General features: G+C 36.8%; 1 protein-coding gene across 2 annotated transcripts in view; it reads right to left on the bottom strand.

Moving 5' to 3' along the window:
• Positions 1-11209: 11209 nt before the first annotated feature.
• The window catches only part of SLC26A7 (solute carrier family 26 member 7), a 66200-nt gene continuing 54712 nt past the window's right edge, over positions 11210-22697 (bottom strand). For both annotated transcript variants that reach the window (XM_015649174.3, XM_033512336.1), the window contains 6 exons: positions 21451-21567; positions 19583-19631; positions 16827-16927; positions 14569-14623; positions 14376-14479; positions 11210-12400 (listed from right to left, as the gene is read on the bottom strand). In XM_015649174.3, coding sequence (XP_015504660.1) covers positions 12365-12400; positions 14376-14479; positions 14569-14623; positions 16827-16927; positions 19583-19631; positions 21451-21567 — 462 coding nt within the window. In that variant the 3' untranslated portion in view covers positions 11210-12364. The remainder of the gene's footprint in view (positions 12401-14375; positions 14480-14568; positions 14624-16826; positions 16928-19582; positions 19632-21450; positions 21568-22697) is intronic.

Raw genomic sequence — 22697 nt, 5'->3', positions numbered from 1 at the left:
AAAAAAAAACAACAAAAAAAACCATGCTCCCTTTCCATGACTAGTGCTGTTTTCTCAGTGAGTTTTTTCCCATTTGTATTTCCATGTGCAGGCAGAACAGCCTATGAAATTTGCATGGAGATCTCAGGTGGGAGTCTGAATAGTCTCCCAAGGCTCCAGATCTTTCTGATCAACTGTCTGGCTTGAATACCATTGGTAAAACGGTTAAGAATTATTTTGAACAAAAAAAAAAGACCCTTCTATAGCCCAGACTCAAATCCTGAAGTGTTTATTATGTGAACAGTGAATGTGAACAGTGAATCAAAATATCCTGCTGTTAAAATGACTGCTGTATCACCATATTTTTGAAGATAGCCACTATTTTTCTGTAATTTACAATGTCTTACATGCTGCAATGCCCAGCAACTGTTCAGCCAAGAGCAGCAAGGAAGGTTAACTAAGAGTTCCTGTCTCCAGAAGTCAGATGATATTACGGATTACACTGTTGTATAAAGAAGGAAACAAGGAAGCCACATTAATTTTAGTTTTGTTGAATAGCCATCATACTGAAGGGTCAAAGAAGAAGGAATGCCTTATGAAAACAAGTGGAAATATCGGAAAGGAATAATTAGTCACAAGATTAGAACGGACAAAACTACAGGAGTTGTATATTTGTGTGTGCTGTAAATGATATTACAGACTACAAATTCTAGGATGGAGTGAGATATATTCAGAATATCTGCTTTGCTTCAGAATGGAGACATTGATGCTTAGATTTTTTTAAAAAAGCAAAAAAGTTGACAGTAGAATCAGTCTTACTAGCCAGAGATGGTAAGTCATAGTTACATATATCTTCTATGGGAGTGACATAGTGGGAAATGTAAACTATCTGAATAGGGCTCCTATTTCTTTCTATGGACTGCCTGGGGAGCTGGGTAACCTTCACTCACTGACAGGTCTTTTGAATTTAAACAGCAGTTGGACATGCAAGTCCATTTTAAGCACTATAGTAGCTGGTTATGGTTAGAACATATCTTGTCCCTAACTGGTTGTGTGATCAACTTGAAGGAGAATGTTCCCTTCAGAGTCCATTGGCAAAACTGGTGTAAAATAATTCACTTCAATCTCTGCATGCAGAAATAGCCAGTGATAGTAAATGAATTCTTTCTGGTACTGGGACAAATGCTGGCAAAATAGAGAGGGGTTTAAAGCAACTATTTCTTTGCTTTTGCTGTGTTTTTGTAGGAGGCAGTGTAGATGGGGAATGACATGCAATAATCATTGAATGTATCCTTTTTGAACAAATGCAAAAAAGCTAAACTTGGTGAATTGATCATATTTTTGCATTGATTGCATTATAGAAGAAATCAGATGACACCACAAATTAAATAATTATAAAGTTCTTCACAAAGATTTAGGGGATGGAAGCATTTTCAACAATAGAACATTGGTTTAAAGGCTTTTAGCAAAACCTTTTCCCTCTTCTTTTGGCTTTACATCTATTTTGATTCACAACATGGCTGGTTTAGCCTTCTACCCTTCTACTGTCACTGTTTTTATCTGGAAATATTATTCATCGGATAGGAGTGTCCTGTACAACAGGGAAAGAAAACATCTTTGCTCGTTGAAAACAAATCCAAAGGTTTCACTGTGGAATAAGAAAGGGTCTGATGACATTTTCTTGCAGCTAGCAAATCATGCTGTCATGCATAGGGAAAAAGCCACTAAAATATCCCCAGCTAAAATATCGCAAAATTATGTAGAGCTCAATCCTAGGGAGCCATCTGCCATGTGAAAGCTCCACTGATTTCTAAAGGCGTTCATTGCAGGCAGGTTTGCAGAACTGGACGCATAATTTGTCCCTTTTAGAAACCATAGCTGTTGAAAAGAAATCGTCATCAAAAACAAGAGTGGCAGAGGATAAAAAGTCTGTACAGTTGGGTGAAAAATCGCCACCAGAGCTTGTGTGCTGGTTGAAAATGCACCTGAGCTACTGATAAGAAATGAGCTACTCATGAAGGGTCCAATCCTGCCATGTATGTGCATGGAAATCAGACTGCTGTCAGGAAGTTTTCTGTTCTGAAAGTGTTGAGATGAAGTTCATCCTCAGTAATGGCCTTTTTCTGTATTATTGCCCCTTTAAAAACTAAACCTAAATAGTATCAACCAATAGGGAAGAATTTTTGACGTACACAACATATATATGAAGGGATGTGTATATGTATAAATGTATAATATTTTAGTATTGCCTTCTATTTTGTTGAGAAATAACTTCAGGAAATGGTTTAGTGTGTCCTGCCTTGGGACAGGGAGACAGAGAAGCAGCTTCTGAGGACCTTCTCCCAGGCTGAGTTTCTGGAAGCACTGAACCTCAAAGTGAAGGAAACAATCTGCAGAGAGGCAGAAGGAGATGTGTTTTACAAATTGCAGCCTGATGAGCTCTTCAACAACATTAAACACCCACAGAGAATTTCTTTAACACAAATACTAAATGAAAAATCTTTTATGGCAGTAGTGAAAGCTTTGATATATATCTATAAAATAGATAAAATTCCATTAATTTCCAACTTGGGACAGACGTTATATTTGAATTTACAGACATGCCAAATGGTAATTTTGGCTTCCAATCCTTGAGATGTGGCTGATCTATTACGGGTGATAACAGCATATGCTACTTTCTGAGTCAATTTCTATTATGTCATGAGAAGCAACACAGCTAGTAATGGAAGGCATTTTTGCATTAGCGAAAATAGCAAATGAGGTCCATAACATAGAAAATAGGTGGGTTTCAGAAGTAGATTCAATATTTGAGATGGTTGTCAAATTCAATACTGAGTAAATAAGTCAACAGAAGCAAATCTCGTATGAAAAATGAACATGGCATGCAGCTTGTACAGATTTTTTTTCTTTCATGATGTCAAAGGGTTGAATATCTTGACAACTTTCTTTAGGTGGTTATGCCTGGAAGAACTGATGGAGATGTTTGGCCTTTGTGTGGGTCTGTGTCCAAACTTGTATGTCCCGAGGAGGTGAATGGCTGCTTGAGGTGCTGTGGAGCAGGGGTGAACAGCTGAGAAATGGGAGCATCTGAGTGCAATTTGACAGAGCAGATGTTTCATCCCGGCACTCCACAGCTGCCTCAAGGCTTTGTCTGGTGTCAGCCCTTTCCTAAATGAGTTTTCATAATGAATTTATCTGTTAATTGACACATAAAAATCTATGTTAATATAACATTAAGGACCTAGCTTGTATTTGCAAATGTTAGGAAATTCAAGGGAAAACAAAAAGCATAAGCTTAACTGTCACCAAGACTTACCTGCTCTGTTCCATGGGAGCAAAATCACTGATGCAGAAACATTTTATATACCGCAGAGTTAAACGTCATCTTTATTTTTTTTTTTTTTTGGTTGGTTGGTTGGTTTAGGTTTTTGTGTTTGTTTTGGGATTTTTTTGTCCTTTTTGACAGAGGACAGAGGAAATAACTCCAACACCAGTAAAAGGTTTTGGCAGTTGCTCATGACTTTAGGTATTAGAACATTTTACTTGCTTTTACCTAGTGTCCAGACTTTCAGCTCTGGTGGCACCAGAGTTGTCCACAGCTGACCAGACTAAGCAGAGAGGCACTTCCCTTACTCTTTGAAGAAATACAGAGATGCTTCTCACTGATTTTTCCAGTGTGTCCATTGTGTTGACAGTAGAGAGCTAACATATTGCTAGTCCTCTTATCATACATAAACTAGGGCAGCTGCTTCAATACAATAGCCAGGTTTTGCTATATGAGTTGAGAAATCCAGAAACAGCTTCCTTCTCAGGCTGGCAAAATTGACATCTACCATTTTATCCTCAAAGTAATAACCTTCCTACTGGTGGATGAGGATACCTTACAATAAAACTAAGGCAAAATAGAGTTTAAGGCTTAACTGGGCTGCCTGGCAAAAGGAGACACTGTTTTTTTTGTGCCTGGGGAAGTCATAGGAGTGGAGAACTTCTGGGTACCATTCCCTCTTCCTAGGACAATATATATATTTAATGTTAGACCACCATTATGAAGACCAGACCCCAGGAACTTAGATTGTCAGCTCATGCCCTCTTCTGTCTTCGCCCTTGTCACCAATGAATCTTGTTGCCCTCTTTTCTATGCAGCCAGGTAATGTCCACAGGAAGGAGAAATCATAGAAGAGTTAAGGTACCTTCCTGAAATAAGTCCAGACTTGGGCACAGTAGATTTTGGCATTTTAGAAATACTTGGTTGAGGTTCTCCAATCACGCCTTGGTGCACACAGCCCAGGCAGGCAGGATGATGCCATTCTAAGCTGAGGACCGTGTTAATAAAGACAGATTCAGCTGCTACCCAAAGCCAAGTGGATGTCTCTCTCCTGATAAAAGGTGCAGTAGTACCTCTACCTATGCTAACACTTAGTTGACTGGTGCTCAGTGAGTCACAATTGTCCTCTGTGTAGTGCCTGCACATCTCTGGGGCAGTGCATCTCAGTGGAGCTCTGATGAGTACTGAGGGTACTGAAGACTCTACGGTACTGCCTGGTTTGGCCTTTCTGTGCACAGAGTGGAGGCACTCACCAAGGCACAGGATACCATGTCCCCATGACACTTAACAGCGTTGCCCATTGCTAACTGTTGATTAGCCCTAATGGACTGGTTATTCTAGAGCTGTCGTCCTAGCTTGGAATTAATCTTTTAACTGAAAGTCTTTTCCCTTTGTTTCCTTTTGTTGCACACTTCTAGTCCTGTGCTAGATTTTCTTTGATGATTTTCATGACATGAATGGAGCTGCCACTACCGCAGGTGGATCCTGATGGGGTATCTGAATGGTGAAAATGATGGAGAAATGATTGAAGTGCTTTGAGCACAGTGTTTGCAAGGGCTGCCCATAACATGGAGGTGGCAATACTTGGGGTACACCTGTTATTCCTTATGAACCACGTGTCTCTCTAAAAAGGTGTAGTCTGTGAGGCTGAAAAGAGGCAGATGTGAGCTTTGTAATATGCATACTTCATACTTACATGAATGAAACACCTATAAATGTTGCATTTTGTCTGAAAAAGATGTCTGACTGCAGAAAAAAATCCAAACTTACTGATATGAAGTAATTGAAATGCAGCTGAAACCACATTAATGGGATCAATTGCACTGCGAGGAAATTATCCTTGTGTGAGGCAAACTGCACTTTGGAAGAAAATGACCTTGTGTAGTGATCAAAGGCCTGCCAATAGGAGGTGGTTCAAATTTTTTTGGTCTGCCTTCTTTTCATCCAGCACCTCCATGCAGCCTGACATCCCAGCTGCACCTTTGCTCTTCAGCTTTTTCATTTATGCACAATATCACAGTTTTGTTCACTTGAGTCTTTTTCTCCTATATAGTCTTTTCCCATATCCTGCTGTCCACCCCAGCACTCATCTCCTCCCAGTCCCATGCATGACAGTTTCACAGCCCACCAGCATCTTAGCCCTGGTATCCAGTTCTGTATCTGCAGCATTTCACTTGTATTTCAATCACTTCTGCAGCCACTAGTGGTCTGCATTTTGTAGAGCAGGTTGTCTCCTGCTAGGAGAGAGGCAGAAGGAAGGAGCAAAGCAAGCGGTCCCCAGGTCTGCAGAGCATCGTGAGTCACCTACAAGTCACCATCTCTGTTTCATGGGATTGGGAACTGAAGATGAGACCTCTGAAATCAGGGGAACAGTGGAGTCAGGCCAGCACCAAACCTGAGCTGTGATCAGCAGATTTAAACACAATTCTATTACTGAATATAAGATCAAAATAATCATGAATTGCAGATTGCAAACATATTATTCCAAAACACATTTCAAATCTGGAAGTACTCCAGAATCAAAAAAGTGCATTTTTTTCCCCTAACAGATAAGTTAGGATTGCTCTCGTTCTTTCAAAACATACCTTCCTTTATGGAGGTATTCTGAATTAAGAATTTGGCTGTAGGAACCAAGCTAAACCAGAAAGTAATGAAATTCCTAAGATTTAAAAACTACAGAGTCATAGAGAGAACTGGAACTTGAAGCCAAATCCTGAGAGTTTTTGAAATTATTAATTTGTAGTGGAGTATCAGCTACCCACTCTAGTATCAATTCACTATTCCAGTGCTGCTGCTATGAACTCGGAGAGATCTCATTTCCAGATCCAATGAGCAGCAAACATTTTTTACTATATAACCTGACCTACAAATCAGAGCGAATGTGCAAAAAAGCACCTTCCCCAAAATCCTACAACTATTGCAAGTAACAATTAAGGGAGCAGATAATTTTGCCTCTCAAATGGAATATAGAACAGTATGTCCGAATTAGTGGGATATATTTTGTGGGATTTAAGTGAACGTACAGGATAGGGATTAATTGAACATTGTAGAGTTTTCAGGAATTCCTAAGTTTTTGCTGTGTTTTTGAATTGCAGAAGTATCTCAATCAAAGCATAACAGGGATGAGAAACATTTGTCATCACTGAGTCAGTCAGAACAACAACATGAGGCACTCTCTTGGTTCTTCTTAAATATTAACCACCTGAATGTATCCAGCACAAGAGACCTGTTTATTGGAAAACACATGAAAAAAAGATTAACCAAGCAGCCGTTTCTCTGCTTTTGCATGTCATGCTCCGGAACTGCTGTGGAACCAGAGGATTCCCAGTAGGGAAGGAGTTGCACTTCAAGTTACCTTTCAAGTTCATGGTGAGAGCTGATCTTGGGCTTCTACGTGCCCAATCTGGGAATAAAAACTGATATTTTTTCAGTTATCTCACTCTGAAGTGAGATAACTTGGAGGTTTCCTAGCTATTGTGTGGGTGTAATTGGAAAGGATAGCTCTAGATCTAGAAAACAGCCCGTCATTAGCTGTCTAGCATCTAGGAGTTTATGTCACCGTAAATTGTTTATCCTGTTTTGTACCACTGTAAAATAAAAAACAATAAAAAACAGTAGTTGGATTCATTTTGGTAGAAGCATGCAAATGCCTTCATAAATTACCAGGCTTGAAAAATTAAGCTGCTACTTTCAAGGCCAAATTTTTAAGGATATGTCAATCCATTTTTCATTAATGTCATTACAGTTATTGGGAGGTGGTGGGAAGATTTGCCCATCATTTTCTCTTTACTGGGATAAGCCCAGACTGTATAGAAGCAGTGCTGTCAGCATGTGCCAATTGGATATGAGGTGCACCATCTGTAGATGCAAATGACAATTAAAAAAAGACATATTAGAACAACTGTGCATGAAAAGAGGCAATACTGGAGAAATTGGACCAAGATTTCTGTATTTCTTATAGAGGTAAAAATGTCTCTTATATGCCATATTCATGTAAGAGATATGAGGAAATAAAACTTCTGAATATAAGGCAATTTCTCTTTTTTCATTGTTAAGATTTAATATATTTTGAGGTTGGAGAAGGTAGCATATCTCATAACAAAGTGGCTAGTACAGAATGTAAAAAAAAAAAAAAGAATTTAAATAATGAGGGCATTTTCCTCCTTCTACATGCAAATTGTCTCATATTTCAGTTTATTTCAGTATAAATTTATTCTTGCGTATGCTAATACACAGAATCTGAAAAAGAAAAAAATATTTAAATGCATTATAAAACATATGGAAACATACAGATTATGTGAACTTTAGTAAAATCTATCTTAATGATGAAGGCACCATTTAGCATGCACTCTGGAACTGCGCTCCTTCATTTATTTATGAGTTCCTGTAGACAAAGAAAGTATCTTCCAGAAATAGGAATACCATATTTTCAAGGCATACTGTGTATTTTATTTTTGAAACTAGTAAATGTCAAACAGTATTCATACACAGTATTGACACATTAATGTTTTCATTCAACAGTGAAGATACCTTCCCTTATTACATTATATATTTATGACACACAGAGCTGTCAAATAAATTATGTCAAAGCATTTACAGCCAGACCTTGTGACACTTGAATCATAGAATCAGGGCAAATAACCTTTAAAATGAAAGACATATGACAAGAATTAGAAACATTTAATTTGCATAAATATAATGTTAACAGTCTTTTCCTTATTATGTATTTTATGCCTAATTTTTAATTGCTGTTATACTCATTCTTTAACATCAGTTTGCTCTCTCTGTTTTTTCTCATTGCTTGCTTTGTTTTGGAATGCGTGAAACAAATTCTATGAGAAGCATATAATCAGATCACCATTTTAATATACTCTGGTTAGCAACTCTTAAATATTGAGAAAAACTCTTTACTTACATTATATAATATTTAAAATGTAGAATAAATTTCTAAAAATAGCTGTAAGATCCTAAACACAAAGTAAATATATCATCTCTGATAACTTTGGACCATCTTTGCAAAAAACAATCTTAAAGTTATCCTATGAAGTGCAGAATACACCAAATGTGCAAAATTGAAGCACTGATTTGCAAAAGCTTGGTGAATCAGACATACTGAGTTTTGCATGATAAAATCTGAGCATCTAAATATACATACAAGAATCAAAGTGAATGGTTAGATTTTTCAGAATTTCTTACTAAGAGTAGTAAACTCATTAGTTTCATTACTTGAAACCTGTTTGTAAATGAGAGACTTCCTCAAGCCTCTGCTGGCAGGTGCAGTCTCTCTCTTGCACCTTTAGAAAGCACTGAGGGCAGAGGGAACTCTGCAGTTTGCTCTTATTGTTAACACTGCATAAGCTGATGGATGCAACTGCAGTTAATAAAACCGCATTATTCTGAAAAGTCCCTAGGGATGCTCAAGTAAATAAGGCTGAAGGTACAAAGATGAAGGGCACAAATAAATAAACCCCTTATTGTTCCTGGCTGTAATTCACTCCATTGTGATAGTGTGGCCAGGCCTGCACAGCCATAAGGACATACAGACTTTGTGCAGGCTCTTTGCTACAGGATGAGTTTGGCTTCCTTTGCCCTTCTGGATCAGAAGAATAAGTATGGTTTATTCTAATTATGAGATTCTTTTATAATAATGGCAGTTGGACTAGATGATCGCTGTTGGTTTCTTTCAAATGCTACTCTATTATATTTAATTCCATTCCAGTGAAGCTAATTGTGATGTTTTGGGTTGGGCTTCCAAATATTTACATAATAATTCTCTCTGACAGCCAGAGGAAAGCCAGTGGACAGTCTATATAAAAAGCATTGAGGGAAGGGTTGAAATTAGTAAGTGGGAATTGCCTCCAAAACTTAATTCTAAACTTAAGGTTTAAGATTCACAGAAGAATTAAGCAGTTGTTTGTCAAGTTATTGACTCTGTGAGTGGCACAAACATGCCATCACCAGGGATTTGCAGAGACCAACTCAGGGAGGGTGTGAAGCAGCTCCCATCCCACCAGCAGAGCAACTGGGGATCTGGAAGTCCACAAAGTCTGATGGCAGGGTCATCCTGGCCACTTGAAGACAGGTAATGCACAGCCACATATTTCAGTCAACAGCAGTAATTCAGAAGGGTGGGTGAAAGAGAAATGGAAACTGCGTCAGTAGTTTGTAATTTGTAATTTGCTTTTCCAAGTCAGTGGTAAAAAAGAAATTACACTCCCTCGCTCACTGTCCATAGTCATATAGAGCAGTTCTGGTTTGACAGAGCTTGAACTCAGTACAGGTATTTTAGAAGAAATTTAATAGGCAGCTATCTTCACATGTCCCTTAAACACTATTCTGCTGAGAAAACAACCATCCTAAGTGATGCCACTTGCCAGACAGGGAATATAATTAACAATGCATACTCTCAGAAATGGAAAGTTATTTAAACTAATTATATATAGCAAAATAGATTACAGAAAAATTATCCCAAAGCCTAGTGTTGGAAGGTTGGAGTTAATAATAAATGTTCATCCCTAAACCAGCCATTTAACTGGGCAAAAATTATTCCTATTGAAAGCAGTAAAAATGAGAAGCTATTTTGATAAGCACTACAAAATTGATTATTTAATGCAGAAGGTTTCTTAAAGGGCTAATACAAAAAGAAATTTTAAAAGTATCTGTGCTGATCCATTTACAAGATCATTCAGAATAAAAGTGAAAGTCTCCTGAGAAGTGAAAGATGTTGTCTTTGCTAAAGACCCTATTTTTAACAATTTCATTAATCAACTAATCTATAAATTTTCAGAAAAAAAACATTTAACCAACAAAGAACAAATGCTGAACCTAGTAGAAAAGATACCATTTATTCATTTATTCAGTTTGCAGTTAAGTGGAAATCTCCATTCAACTGTGACATGAAATTGATGCTTCTATGATTAAAGTACATTGTAAATAGTTTCTAAAGTGTTAATAAATTACTAAAACTGTTTCAGAAAATTATTAATCAAATGTTATAGCCTGCTACTGAGTCCAGTGATGTAATGAGCCATTTGCAATCAACTACAGCATCTGAAATTAATGTGCTTGGGACAATATACAGAATTTATTTCTCCTGCATATAATGAGTTTCTCACAGTTACTTATCAACCTTTTGCATAGTAATTACCAAAGTAGTCTCAGAAGAACTTGTACAGAACATTTCTGGTCCTTTGTGGGACAAAGTAGGGAATAACTGCAAGTCACTCAAAATTGAAAGGGCAAAAAGCCCCATTACTCTCTCCCATTATCGTGTGTGGGGTGACCAAGACTTGAGGAAAAGTTTATCAATGTCTTAACTATGCAGAGATGCAGAAGTCACTCCATGAGGCATCTCATCTCCTGCAGGCAGCAGCTTTGGGCAGACAGAGCAAGGAGGGTCCAGACAAACATACAGATGTAACTGCTGCTGAAAACAACACTTAGAACTAGATTTTGCCTGTATGTGTCAGCTGCACAAAGCACCCTTGTACTTTCCTCCTCTCTATAGTGTAAGATGGCCATTATGGCTGTGCTATTTTAATTTACTCTTAGCTTCCATAGATTTTTTAAATAGATTAAAAAAAAACCCAAAACAAAACAAAAAACCAAAACCTAAACTACTTCCTTATCTTTGTAATTTGTTGATTCCTTTTTGCTCAACTCACGTTTTGCTGCTGGTGTTCACATAAAGGGAACAAAAGCAACAGGGAAAAACTCTACATAGAATCGTAGAATGGCCTAGGTTTGAAGGGCCCTTAAAAAACATCTCCATCATGTGCAGGGACACCTTCCACTAGAACAAGTTATTAAAAGCTCCATCCAACCTCACCTTGAACACTTCTAGAGTCAGGGCACCCATAACTTCTCTGGGAAACCAGTTCCAGTGCCTCAGCATTGTCACAGTAAAGAATTTTTCTTCTAATATCTAGTCTAAACCTACTCTCTTTCAGTTTGAAGACGTTCCTCCTTGTCCTATCACTACACGCTCTTGCAAATAGTCCCTCTCCATGTTTCTTGTAGACTCCCTTCAGGTACTGGAAGGCCTTAATATGTTGCCATATAACATGATACTAATGTGATAGTATAATCTAATGTGATATAATCTATTATGACAGCCCATAAATACAAACCAAAATGCTCAACCTGTGAATTCCTCCACCCATTTTGTGCGGTCGCACACAGTATACTGCACATCAGGATTGTGGCTGAAATGTGGCACACACCTTTATGTGTTTTTTGTGATCACCTTTCAGCTGCCTTAGCTGAAGATTTCAACACCAAACAAATCACAGCTCAAACTGGAAATGCAGACTGGAAAAAATGTGCTGGAAAAAAGAATAAGTTTTGGAAAAATATTACCAGATTTTCCTCTACAGTCTGAGCTAAAGAGTTTATGTGGCTTTGAAAATGTAGCAAACCATAATAGCACAAGACAATAGACAGAGGCAATCCAGCGTTCTTAGTCAACATGTATCTGCCTTCTCTGTACATACTTGCAAGTTCTCCCATTGATCTGGACAGACATAAAAAAGCATACAAAACCAAGTACAAAAAGTGGAAGCATATGATAGCTGTGATATGATGCTGTCACTGCAAATGGCTGTCTTGAACAGGGGAAAAACTAAAGCCATTAGAAAAAGTATGCATTGATTTATGCCTTCCTGAAAATACTCTATCAATTACAACATACTCTTTTAAGAATTCTTAATGTCTCTATTCCACACACAAAACTACAGATGCATATTACAACTAATGTTACAATAGAAGGTACCTAAAAGAATACACCTAACTGGTAAACACAGTACCTCGTGTCTGCTTTCTAATAATTTGTATCTAAATGTATATAAAAATATTATATAAAACCACTATAGAACAATTGCATAAAAATTCTCTGAGTGATTGCAGCCAAAAGATTTTCTTTCTGAAAGGCAGATCTGTCATTACTCAATGTACTAAATATATATGGTATACAAAAGATGTTGTAGGAGATCCACTGGAGAAAAATTACGTAGTTCATTCTGAGTATGAGCAGATGAAACTTGCCATGCTCATTGGTGGGCATCACACTTCACTCTGTTCACTGAACTTGCTGTAATTCTAAATTGAGAAACAGAAAAAAAAAGTATTATAATATTTTCCTAGAATATAATGCAAAATTAGGGGACGAAGGAGTGCTAGCTTGAAAATGCCATCATTATAGACACAAATATTTCAAAAATTTATGATTAACTGCATAAAGTAATAGGCAAGTATCTTACCAATTTACATACATAAAAATGAGAATGACACATTTTCATTGGAGCATGTAGATAAGAACATCTTTGCATTTCTGAACAGCAGCAGAAATGAAAATGAACCACAAAGCTCTCTTACCTCTACCTTTCTGACAGTGGAAGACTATTTCCTGCTATATGGGGAAGCTGAAATGTGAATTGGAACATACCACTTTCTGTTAGTCTCCAACTCCTTCCTTGTATTTTTTTTTCTATTCTATTTTGCCTATTCTGTCATGTTAACACTCAGAAGTCCTACTGACCTCAGCACCTTAAAAAGGCACAGGCGGAGTACATAGACTGCTAGCTCCTGTGTGATGCTGCTATTTCAGTTACCCTGCCTTTTCATTCCTGTCCACCATATCTTCAGGTGTTCAACACAATGAACACATAAAAATCCCTGAAGCACATACTGTGAATACTCCAAAGAAGTATTGGCAGAATATATACACTCTCCATAATTACATTTAAAATTTGAGGCTGCATTCGAGCCTTTTAGACTAAACTGCTCTAAGCCACTAATGCAGAGGTTTGGTTTGCCTAGCAGCTCTGGTAGAACCAATCAGTTCCCTAGAAAGTGGGCTTTGGGTTTTAACTCCCCTTTTTCATTATGAACATTTGTCCTGGTCTATCTATGTCCCACTTCCATAAAATGGGAATGCTAGTACATAACTATCTTAAAAGAATGTTAAGAAAGTTAATAATGTCAATAAAAAAAGCAGACATTTTATAGGACAACAATCATTCTAATTCATCTAATGAGACCCAGACAAAATACACAATAGCCAACCCCATTATTTTTGCCCTGCAGTTACCATTTCAACAAATTTTTTGTAGGACAGGATAATGAAATATGTTGAAAAGCACTGAAGGGAACATGTTTTTCTGGTCAATTCACTGGACCAACTGTGCCAACTCACCTTAATCCGGATAAATCAATGGAAAGTGGTTGTGTCCATAGGCAAGTCTGATTTAATTAGTAAAATACAAAGTGAAGTATAAAAGACAAACAACCAAACCACAGACCATGATGAGTTTAATGTCTCTTGGAGAAGGCTCTGAGCCAAGCTCTTGCCATGTTAGAATCTTAAATAAAACCACGGGAAAGCACACTGCTTTTAATGCAGACTCACACTGCCATGACAGTGGAAAAGGATCACATAGTTCAAGAGGAAAGTCCAGGCTAACAATCTTTTTAAAAAAGAATGCAAGAATCATTGAACAATAGATGGTCAAGCCTCCCTTTTCCATCTAGCTCTGTTTCACTTGGTGCAATTCCCCTTTTTCCGCCACTGAACCAACACAACATGGTAGAGTGCAGGGCAGAGACAAGATTTCAATCTCAAACCAAACTAGCTGGGGATCCAGAACCATTTCAGTCAGACCAGTGCTGTGGTGTTCAAGCATCCCAGGCTGAGAAACAGGACTGTAGTTTCAGTAATGCAGAACTGGCTGTGAGTTAATTTGTCTCACCAAGAGTCTGTGTTAGGTGTTTCTGGATGACATAAATCTTTCCAGTGGAGAATGAGCCTGGATTAAAGCACCAGACACAGCACCTTTGGATTTATTATAGAAGACTGAGAAGTTGTTGCAAAAGGAGACATGATGGGAAGAGAGTGCTAGCAGCAGAAAAATAGAAAACTGCATTCCTCAGGCTGAGGACCTGTAGAGTACAGACAGATAAAAGATTTCTACATAAAGGTTCACTGGGTAAATAAGACTTTACCAGACTTTAACAAATCACTGTAAGTTTCCAAAAAGCCCTTCAGGCTTCACCTACTCCTGCTTTTGAGTCTTACCTTGTGAATCTGAATGGCATCAATTGCTGAAGAAATAGATTCAAAAAATACAGGATTTTCAGAGTCAAGATTTCCACTGTACTGCATTGCTTTTATCAAGGAAGCTGCAATAAAGCAAACACATGAACACCGAGAAGGTAGTGAGGATATATAAATCATCATGTTAAAATTTTTACTGTAAACTGATACTTGCCTTTGCAGTGTGCTAGCAACACATCGATGTATCTGTTTTTACAGTCCATGTAAATCTATGTTTGAAAACAAGAAATTAAAAAAAAAAAACTGTTTTAAATACTGAAAGAATATAAACGACACAAAAAGCCTGTATTCAAGGCAGGCAAAGCCCGAGTGCTGCTGCAGCAGCTGTACTGCCAGCAGCCACCAGAGCGAGCCCTTCTATAATGCAAACATCATCCACATTTATTTCCTACCACCTCTCCACAGTACTCTACAGCTCTGCCGAGAATTAAAACTGAATTTGATTAATAATTTTGCCAATTCTGACTGTAATTTTTAGGGGCATTATTTCCAGTTCTCTTTTTTTTTTTTCAGTGTGCTTTCCCATGTCCTTACCATTTGCATACTACCAGTCCACAGGAATCAGACCTAGGAAACTTTGAGACTTTTATCAAAAAAGCACCATAACTATCATTCTGCATTCAGCAATAAGTTGCTCTTTATTCTCTCTTTGAAAGTATTCAACTCCCTAAAGAAAAAAAATATTAATAAGATACAAAGCAAAAGAATTAAACAAAAGTGAAAATAACTCTAAAACCAGAGTGGGGCAGTTTTCTGGAATATCCAAGCAGTTACTGCTTCAAAAAATGTTAAAATAACCATTTGATATAGAAAAATTCTGAGAGAAGAGATTCAGTGAGAACCCTGTCAGAATATCCTATTTTTAAAATTGAAGCAAAAATCTTACTCAGTTCAAAAATTCTCCATCTCTGACATCAGTGCTGATATTTTGGGAAGGAGTGTAACAACAAGGAAGTGTTGAGTGTGGTCCTCTTGGTAAGAGAAGGAGTAACTTCATTTTGGACCAACTGTTTAGCCAGAGGCTGCACTACCAACCTGTGCACTTCACAGCCCACACCAGACTTACCTTTCACAGATTTGTCAAACATTTTGACATAATTTGTAATTTGGAGGTCTCTAAGACCTTTTGGAAATTAGCTTCATAAATTCTTTAACCAATACTACATTGAATGCCCTGTATTTCAAAGCTAATAAACACTCCCACTAACCTTATTTCTCCAGTTTTCTTTTTCATTATATCCCTGCCTATACATGTAGTTTTAATTGAAAATATTTTAAGGCAACACTTACTTCACTGTGCAATCACCACACTAAATTGAGAAAATTGTTAGGGTAAGAAGAGGCCTGGGTTAAGACCCAAGTTCATGTCTTCTATCTTACTCAGAAAAATTACGCTAATGAAACCTTCTATACCCACTTAACTCTGTACTCACTACACTACTTTTAAACTCCAGATCTGATGGAAATGTAAGGAATAGTTTTTGAACATAATTTTTTATGCACCATATAGAACCATATGCACCATTATGTAGAACTATAGACGCACAGAATTGTTTAGTTTGGAAAGGACCTTTAAGGTTATCAAGTCCAAGCATTAACTTGGCATTGCCAAGTCCACCACTAATCCATGTCTTTCCACTCTGCCCCAGCCTGTGGCACTGCCTGGGTTTGTTGTGACCCAAGTGCAGGACCTGGCACTTTGCCTTGCTTAACCTCACAACTGGCCTTGGCCCATCGATCCAGCCTGTCCAGACCCTGCTGCAGAGCCTTCCTGCCCTCCAACACTCCCACCCAGCTTGCTCTCATCTGCAAACTGACTGAGGGTGCACTCGATCCCTCTTGTCCAAATCATCAACAAAAATATTAAACAGGGCGGACCCCAAGGGGACACCACTTATGGCCAGCAACCATATGGATTTAGTTACATTCACCACAGTAACCAGTGACTGCTGGGTTCAGTCTTCTGGGAGCATCTTGGAATTCCTGCAATGCTGGAACCCAGTCTGCAAGATATGTTGCCCACAGGAGAAATTATGGAGATCATTTTTTTCACCTCAGCCATAGCAGACAGAAGAACATACAGATAAAATCATGGAATTAAAGCTGAAATTTTAAAGCGGTAAATTTACACATCTCTACGGCTGACATAGCAGGATCAAATATGACCTAAACCAATTAAAAAAAACAAAAGAAAAAAGGAAATTTCCAAAACTCCCCTTCATTACATATAGATATGTACATTTGCACTGTTAACCAAAATATTAAGAAATATTTTAATGTAATTAATCTGTGTTCATCTTTTCTGTGGGTGAAATATTTATCCACTGTATAGGTGGAGTGACTGATAGTTGGCCCCAATAATTCACATGTATAATTATAACATATACAGAATGTTTCTAGTGTCTTGAATACCTGAAGAAGTACTGAGACTCCAGTGTAGTCAAAGAAATTCAGTCCATTGCAGTCTAATATCAAAACATGTCGCTCACTGTGACATGACTGCACCAACTCACCTACACATTTGATAAATGAAAAACTTTAATTAAAAGGAGAATACTCAAGAAATGGGTATAAGAATGATGATAGCTAAACAAAATAAACCCAAACTATCACAATAAAATTTTTATTGTTATGTGCTGGGGTACCAGGCAAGCAAATGCCATATTTTAGAAGAACAAATGAAGAACCTTTAGGGCAATGGAAAGAAGTGATGACAGACAGAACATGGAGAATGGAGATGTTTTAGGCAGAAATAGTGTCTCAAGAATTAAGCAATTGGTTCTTCAAATTTGAATCTCTCATTGAGTCAGCGTGGTTACTTTGGAAGATTTTTCATTGGATACACAGAAAATATACCTATTTTCTTTTAAGTTAGACACTGATTTCCATAGTCCCTAAACACCTGCCTATGGCTTAATTTAATATTCAACCATAAGGAATAAATATATGTAAAGTGAAGTATTTACTTTTCCTAAGGTTTTACTAAGCTGGTTTTTGCTTGGTTAATTTTTTAATACACAACAACATATTGATGCTGGAGAGGAAAATTGTGTTGGTAAGATTTGCAAAGTTCTTATATTCATTCTTCATCATCAGGCCATCTTGTGTTTAGTCTAAACATACTCTGTTCTGAACACACCCTGAACTAGCACATAGATAAATGATTCCTGGCTTTCATAAAGGGAAGACTGTAAAATAATGCACATCTTATTTATATTGTTCAGTGAACAAATGTTTGTTATCATAATGCATACAACTGAAAAAAAAAAAAAGAAAAATATGAAAGAAAGGAATTCTGATTCTAAAGGTGAGTTAAGCTAAATGGCTTTGGCAGAGCAGAGGTAAAGATTTTAAACTATTGAAGGGACTTGGAATTTCCCCATCATGGAAATTTGTAATGGTGGTAATTTCTTTCTGACAGTAGTCTGAAAGCCAAAGACTTTTGGACTTGCATCTCCAGACATTTACTGTCTTTGTACTGTCCAACATACATGAATAGATACATACAAACAAAAATGAAAAAAAAGGGAACCTCCTGAAAATTACTGTGATAGAAATCCAGAAAGGATTCATGTGATCTCCCAGATGCAGTGACATAATTCCCTGCTGCATCCTGAATTGCAGTAGAGGCTATCTGGCCTATAAATGGGGGGATAGGTTAAGAACTGCACCCTCTTTGGATCAGTGGCATGAGCAAGAGCAGCCATTTCATTTGGTGCTGATACAGACAGTATTCCCCAAAGAGAGAAAGGAAAGATTCTGACAAAGACATAAATGTCCAAGCTTTCCTCAACAACTGCCATAAGGCTGAATGATTGTGTCCTCATGCCCCCCTCCTTTTTGAAAACTTAAGCTCCACATTTTGCTTTTTTCTTTAAGGGATTTTTCTTTTTTCTCTCTATTTTTTGTTAAAGACCCCATGAAGAATCATAATAGACTGGTTGGTACAAGTAGCAAGAGCATTTAAGTCCTCAAAGCAGGACTTAGGCTTTCAGAAAAGAGGTCTTGTGCTTTCTGTCACTTTTGTAATATGAGAAACCAGTTCATCTTCAAGATGACTGAAATATGTACTGGTAAGATGTTCTCAAACATAGTATTTTACAATATAGTTAATAAAATACAATTTAATCATCAATAATCATTTTCATATGCTGCTATGTTACAGCGAAGCACTCTGTCATCCCCAAGTTAACTAAACACTGTAGTACCATAAAAATGTCCTGAGTCTAGTTAACAAATGCAAACATTCAGACAACAGCCTCCAAATCAGATTTTCTACTGCAGTCTTAATGCTTATAAGTGTTTTAAATAAACGCTGTTTTAATTCTATCCACAGTGAAGTCATCTGTATAAAGTATCCACTGTAAAAGGTTGCTGCAGCTCTCCCATGGGAATGCATGTGCTCTGGTTTGATTTAAGAGTTACAAAATGTGGAAAGAGTGGAGTTTCCAGCTTAATCCTTAATTGAAAGGAAAACTCTAGGGTATCTTATTATATATTGTATTGAAATACTGTATAATATTGTTGGTTATCACATCACTAACAATTCAGTTGACATTTTCTGAGATTTTCTCCTATGTGGCTTTAAGATCACAAAGATTTAACATAGTTCTAATCTTACTTTTATTTTCATACTAATATTCAACTCTGTGTGTGCAGAAAATCCCAAGACCAGAGCTTAGCAAAACAGTCTCTTCAGCCTGGTCTGAAGATCAGCCCAGGCAGCAATACAGGAAGGGTTCCCGCATTATGTACCTGTCTCTTTACACACACACTCATTACAGTGCAGTAAGCAGGGACACAGAAACAGAGAATGATTTGGGTTGGAAGGGACCTTAAATCATCTAGTTCCAGCCCCTGTGTGATGGGCAATGATACGTTCACTAGTACCTTCCACTCCTGTAGAAAAAGCATTTTCAAGGGGTTTCTTGCTTTTGAAATCTTAAAAAGTCAGTCAAAAACAGAACGAAAAAAAGGACTTATTAGGCCAAGGTTAGCACAGTTTAGTACTGTTTAGCATTCATGCTTCATTGACTGTTGGGTCTAACTGAAAATATTTATTTCCACAAAACTTACATACACCTGGAAATATATAGAAAAAATGTGGAGCTATTTTGCACAGTTACGTCCATTTTGGTTTTAACACCATTTGTAGATAAGAAACTCACCATGGCAACTTCCATTGGAAAATGAACAGAGCAAAGTGTTCTGCTCACACTGAAATAAAAGCAAAAAATTATTAACATATCAGGGAAAACCAGTCCATTGCACAGTAATGAGAGGAAATCAATGCAATACATGAGAATTCTGTTTCTCAGTATCAAAGTTAGCTCATTCTCTCCCAAAATCATGTCTTATGCAATGGTCTATTGGATCTATTATAATTTCTAGTATAACTTTAGAAAAATACTGAGATACATACTCAAACTCATATTTTGCATTTCTTTTTAGCTGACTCAACCTCTGTCAAGTTTGGATTCACTAGACAACATATTTTGGACCCAGTTCCTTTGGGGAAGAGGGGGAGGTTAAGAAGCGGTCAAAAGATGGAAAAGATGTTATTGACAAAAAAAAATTATTGGCAGTGATTTTATATTATTAACTTTTGATTAATTTTCTACTTGCTGCAATCTCATCTGCTACGCTAATATTTTAGTAAGAACATCTTGGATGTGTAAATTTATTAAAGAATTACAATTATCTGGATAATTTTTATAATAATTATTTCAATGGGCAAATTCTCTGTAGAAACATGACAAACCATAAACAGCACAGAAACAAAACTGGAACTGCATTTTTTTCACATCCATTATGTGCTACAGAAAGACATTTATTCAACAAAAAGAAATTTAAAAGCAAAAAGCGCAGTATTTCAGGAAGCTGTTTTGCTGAGTACTTTACAGAAGAGACAAAGGATAAAATCTCTTTTATAAGTAATGTATAAATTAACTCATTAAATTAACTTACTAAATTGACTCAAATTAATTTCATGCAAATCCTAATAAATTTCTCTGTTTAGAGGCCTTTTATCATAGTAATCCAAATCAGTGAGCCTAGCAAAACCAAAGGAAAAAAGCATCACATTATCTGAGCTGAATTTCCACCCATCTAAGCGCATATGGGTAGCACAACTCTTTGTCAAGGGACAGCAGAGGTGGTAGATGTGTCTGTTTTAACAACCCATGTAAGACACAGCTGGGATTTTCTCAGTCCAGTTTTCCAAACTGGATGAAATTGTCTACAGTAGGCATTGTATCATATTGGAATGTCTTCATGGTACTGATAGAAAAATGATAATTTATCTTTTCCCTTTTAGGAAGTGTTGCAGAAAGTTGCAGTAGTTATGTGCTGATGAATTTGGAAAATACTATACTTACAGGGATATTCTACAAAAACATGATATATGTAATTTGTATACTGTTTATTTTTCTAATACAATCAGTGCAAAAGAGGAAAAAGAAATAATACCATTGAGAAAAAAAGTAGCCACTTTCTTCCTAATTCTCCCAAAATTATTTATAATTAGAAATGAAGTTTCCATCTCTCGTGGATTTATATCCAGAAAAAAAAAAATAAAAAAAAATCACATTTTAGTCAAGCATATTTGTAGCTACTCATTGTTGTTTCTAAGATCCCAGCCTTATATCAGCTGAGGTTATGTAAGTTCTTCAAAAATTTTTGAGATTTGGATAAGTGCTTTAATGTCTCTTACGACATCACATGCAGAAGTAGAAATCATATAGACTGTTTTCATATTGTTACTTGAAAATAGTAAGTATTTTCAATTTATATTTGCTACTGTGTTCAAGTAATACTACTGTCCTCAAGTAATAATATGAAAACAGTCCCTATTGAATCTGATTAAGATTAGGATTACTTTTATTCTAAATTAATAATTTCTAATGTTTTTTCTATCTGTTTCAGTATCTGATTGCATTCTGTAAGAAAAGCAAGGAGAGCAAACATGATCTTCAACCCAGTCACGGGGATTACTGAAGTGTAAAGCACATCCCACCTTGTTTACAATATCACATACCTGGCTGCTCATGCCATCCTTCTGGATTATCTTTAACAAGTCAGCGTGAAATTTTCTGGCATTCAAAAAGACTAACGGGCTGTTGACTGAAACTATTTTTACCTGTTTTAGGGATTCCTGGGGAATGAAATAAACATAATGCTGAAAAGTTCATCTTGGATTTGGAGAAGAAACCCCAGATTCATTTCTTTTAAAAAACTGAAAATACCTGTAAATTAACCTAGGATGAGCTTTGGATTGTAAGAATTATTTAAGAGATAATTCTATTGATCAGCCTTCACACGTCTGAAGTAAGAATGGAAACACAAGTAATATATAACGAACATTATCTATAATATTACTTAACATGAAAAAAAGCATGCACATTATGAGGCATAATATTAAGAGCTATTAGCTAACAATTATATTAGTACTATTCAGTTGGCATGATCCCCAAGGATAGGCAGGGTAACATTTGCAGACAGAGAATATATTTTATTAGACAAACATCTTGAGAAAAGCACACAAGGATTTAGGGCAAACACCGCAGGTGGTTTGGGGAAAGCTGGCAATATTCATCATTCATCTGAAGATGACTTCAGTACAGAGATAGTTCTCCATGAAAATACTTACTGGATCCAGATGACCCTTGACTGGCACATTTAAAGCTTTACCAGCACATTTCTACAACCAACACAATAATCTTCTTTGCCCTTGAGCCTGTCTCTGAAATTCACTGAGTAAGCTACAACCAGCTTACCAGTACCTTCAGTCAGACTGTGTAGCACAAAACATAAATGATACACAGCAGAGCAATTTTGGAAGGACACCAGGTAATGTTCAGAAACCCCCAGGTACAAGTCGGAGGCATTTTGTACAAAACAAATGCTATTTCTCTCACTCTCAAGGTGTACTTTCAAAATACCTTCATAAGCCAGTGAGAAAATTAATATTTATATATAAATAAATATGTTGGACAGCAACAAGACAAGCTTAAAGACTGGTTTTGTAGGACATAGAATTGAGTTAATTCTGCTGAACTTGTAATTTTCCACAAGTCGTGTGACAATGAAAGTAAAAATCAAGAATTAGCATGAGAATACAGGTCAAAAAAGACTCTTCTTCCTAACAAATGTCAATGGAACAAGGTCAAACACAAGTAAGTGGAGTTGAAACAGACCATTTTTAAAATATTTAAAAATTGTTTGGGATTGCATTGAAGAAATGCTGTTTTTCCAACAGACTTTCAAGCAAAACAGGAATGGAAA

The sequence above is a fragment of the Parus major genome, chromosome 2 (genome assembly GCF_001522545.3).
Source record: "Parus major isolate Abel chromosome 2, Parus_major1.1, whole genome shotgun sequence".
NCBI classification, from domain to species: Eukaryota; Metazoa; Chordata; class Aves; order Passeriformes; family Paridae; genus Parus; species Parus major.
The sequence above is the reverse complement of the archived record's forward strand: the minus strand, read 5'-3'. Positions and strand labels throughout refer to the sequence as shown.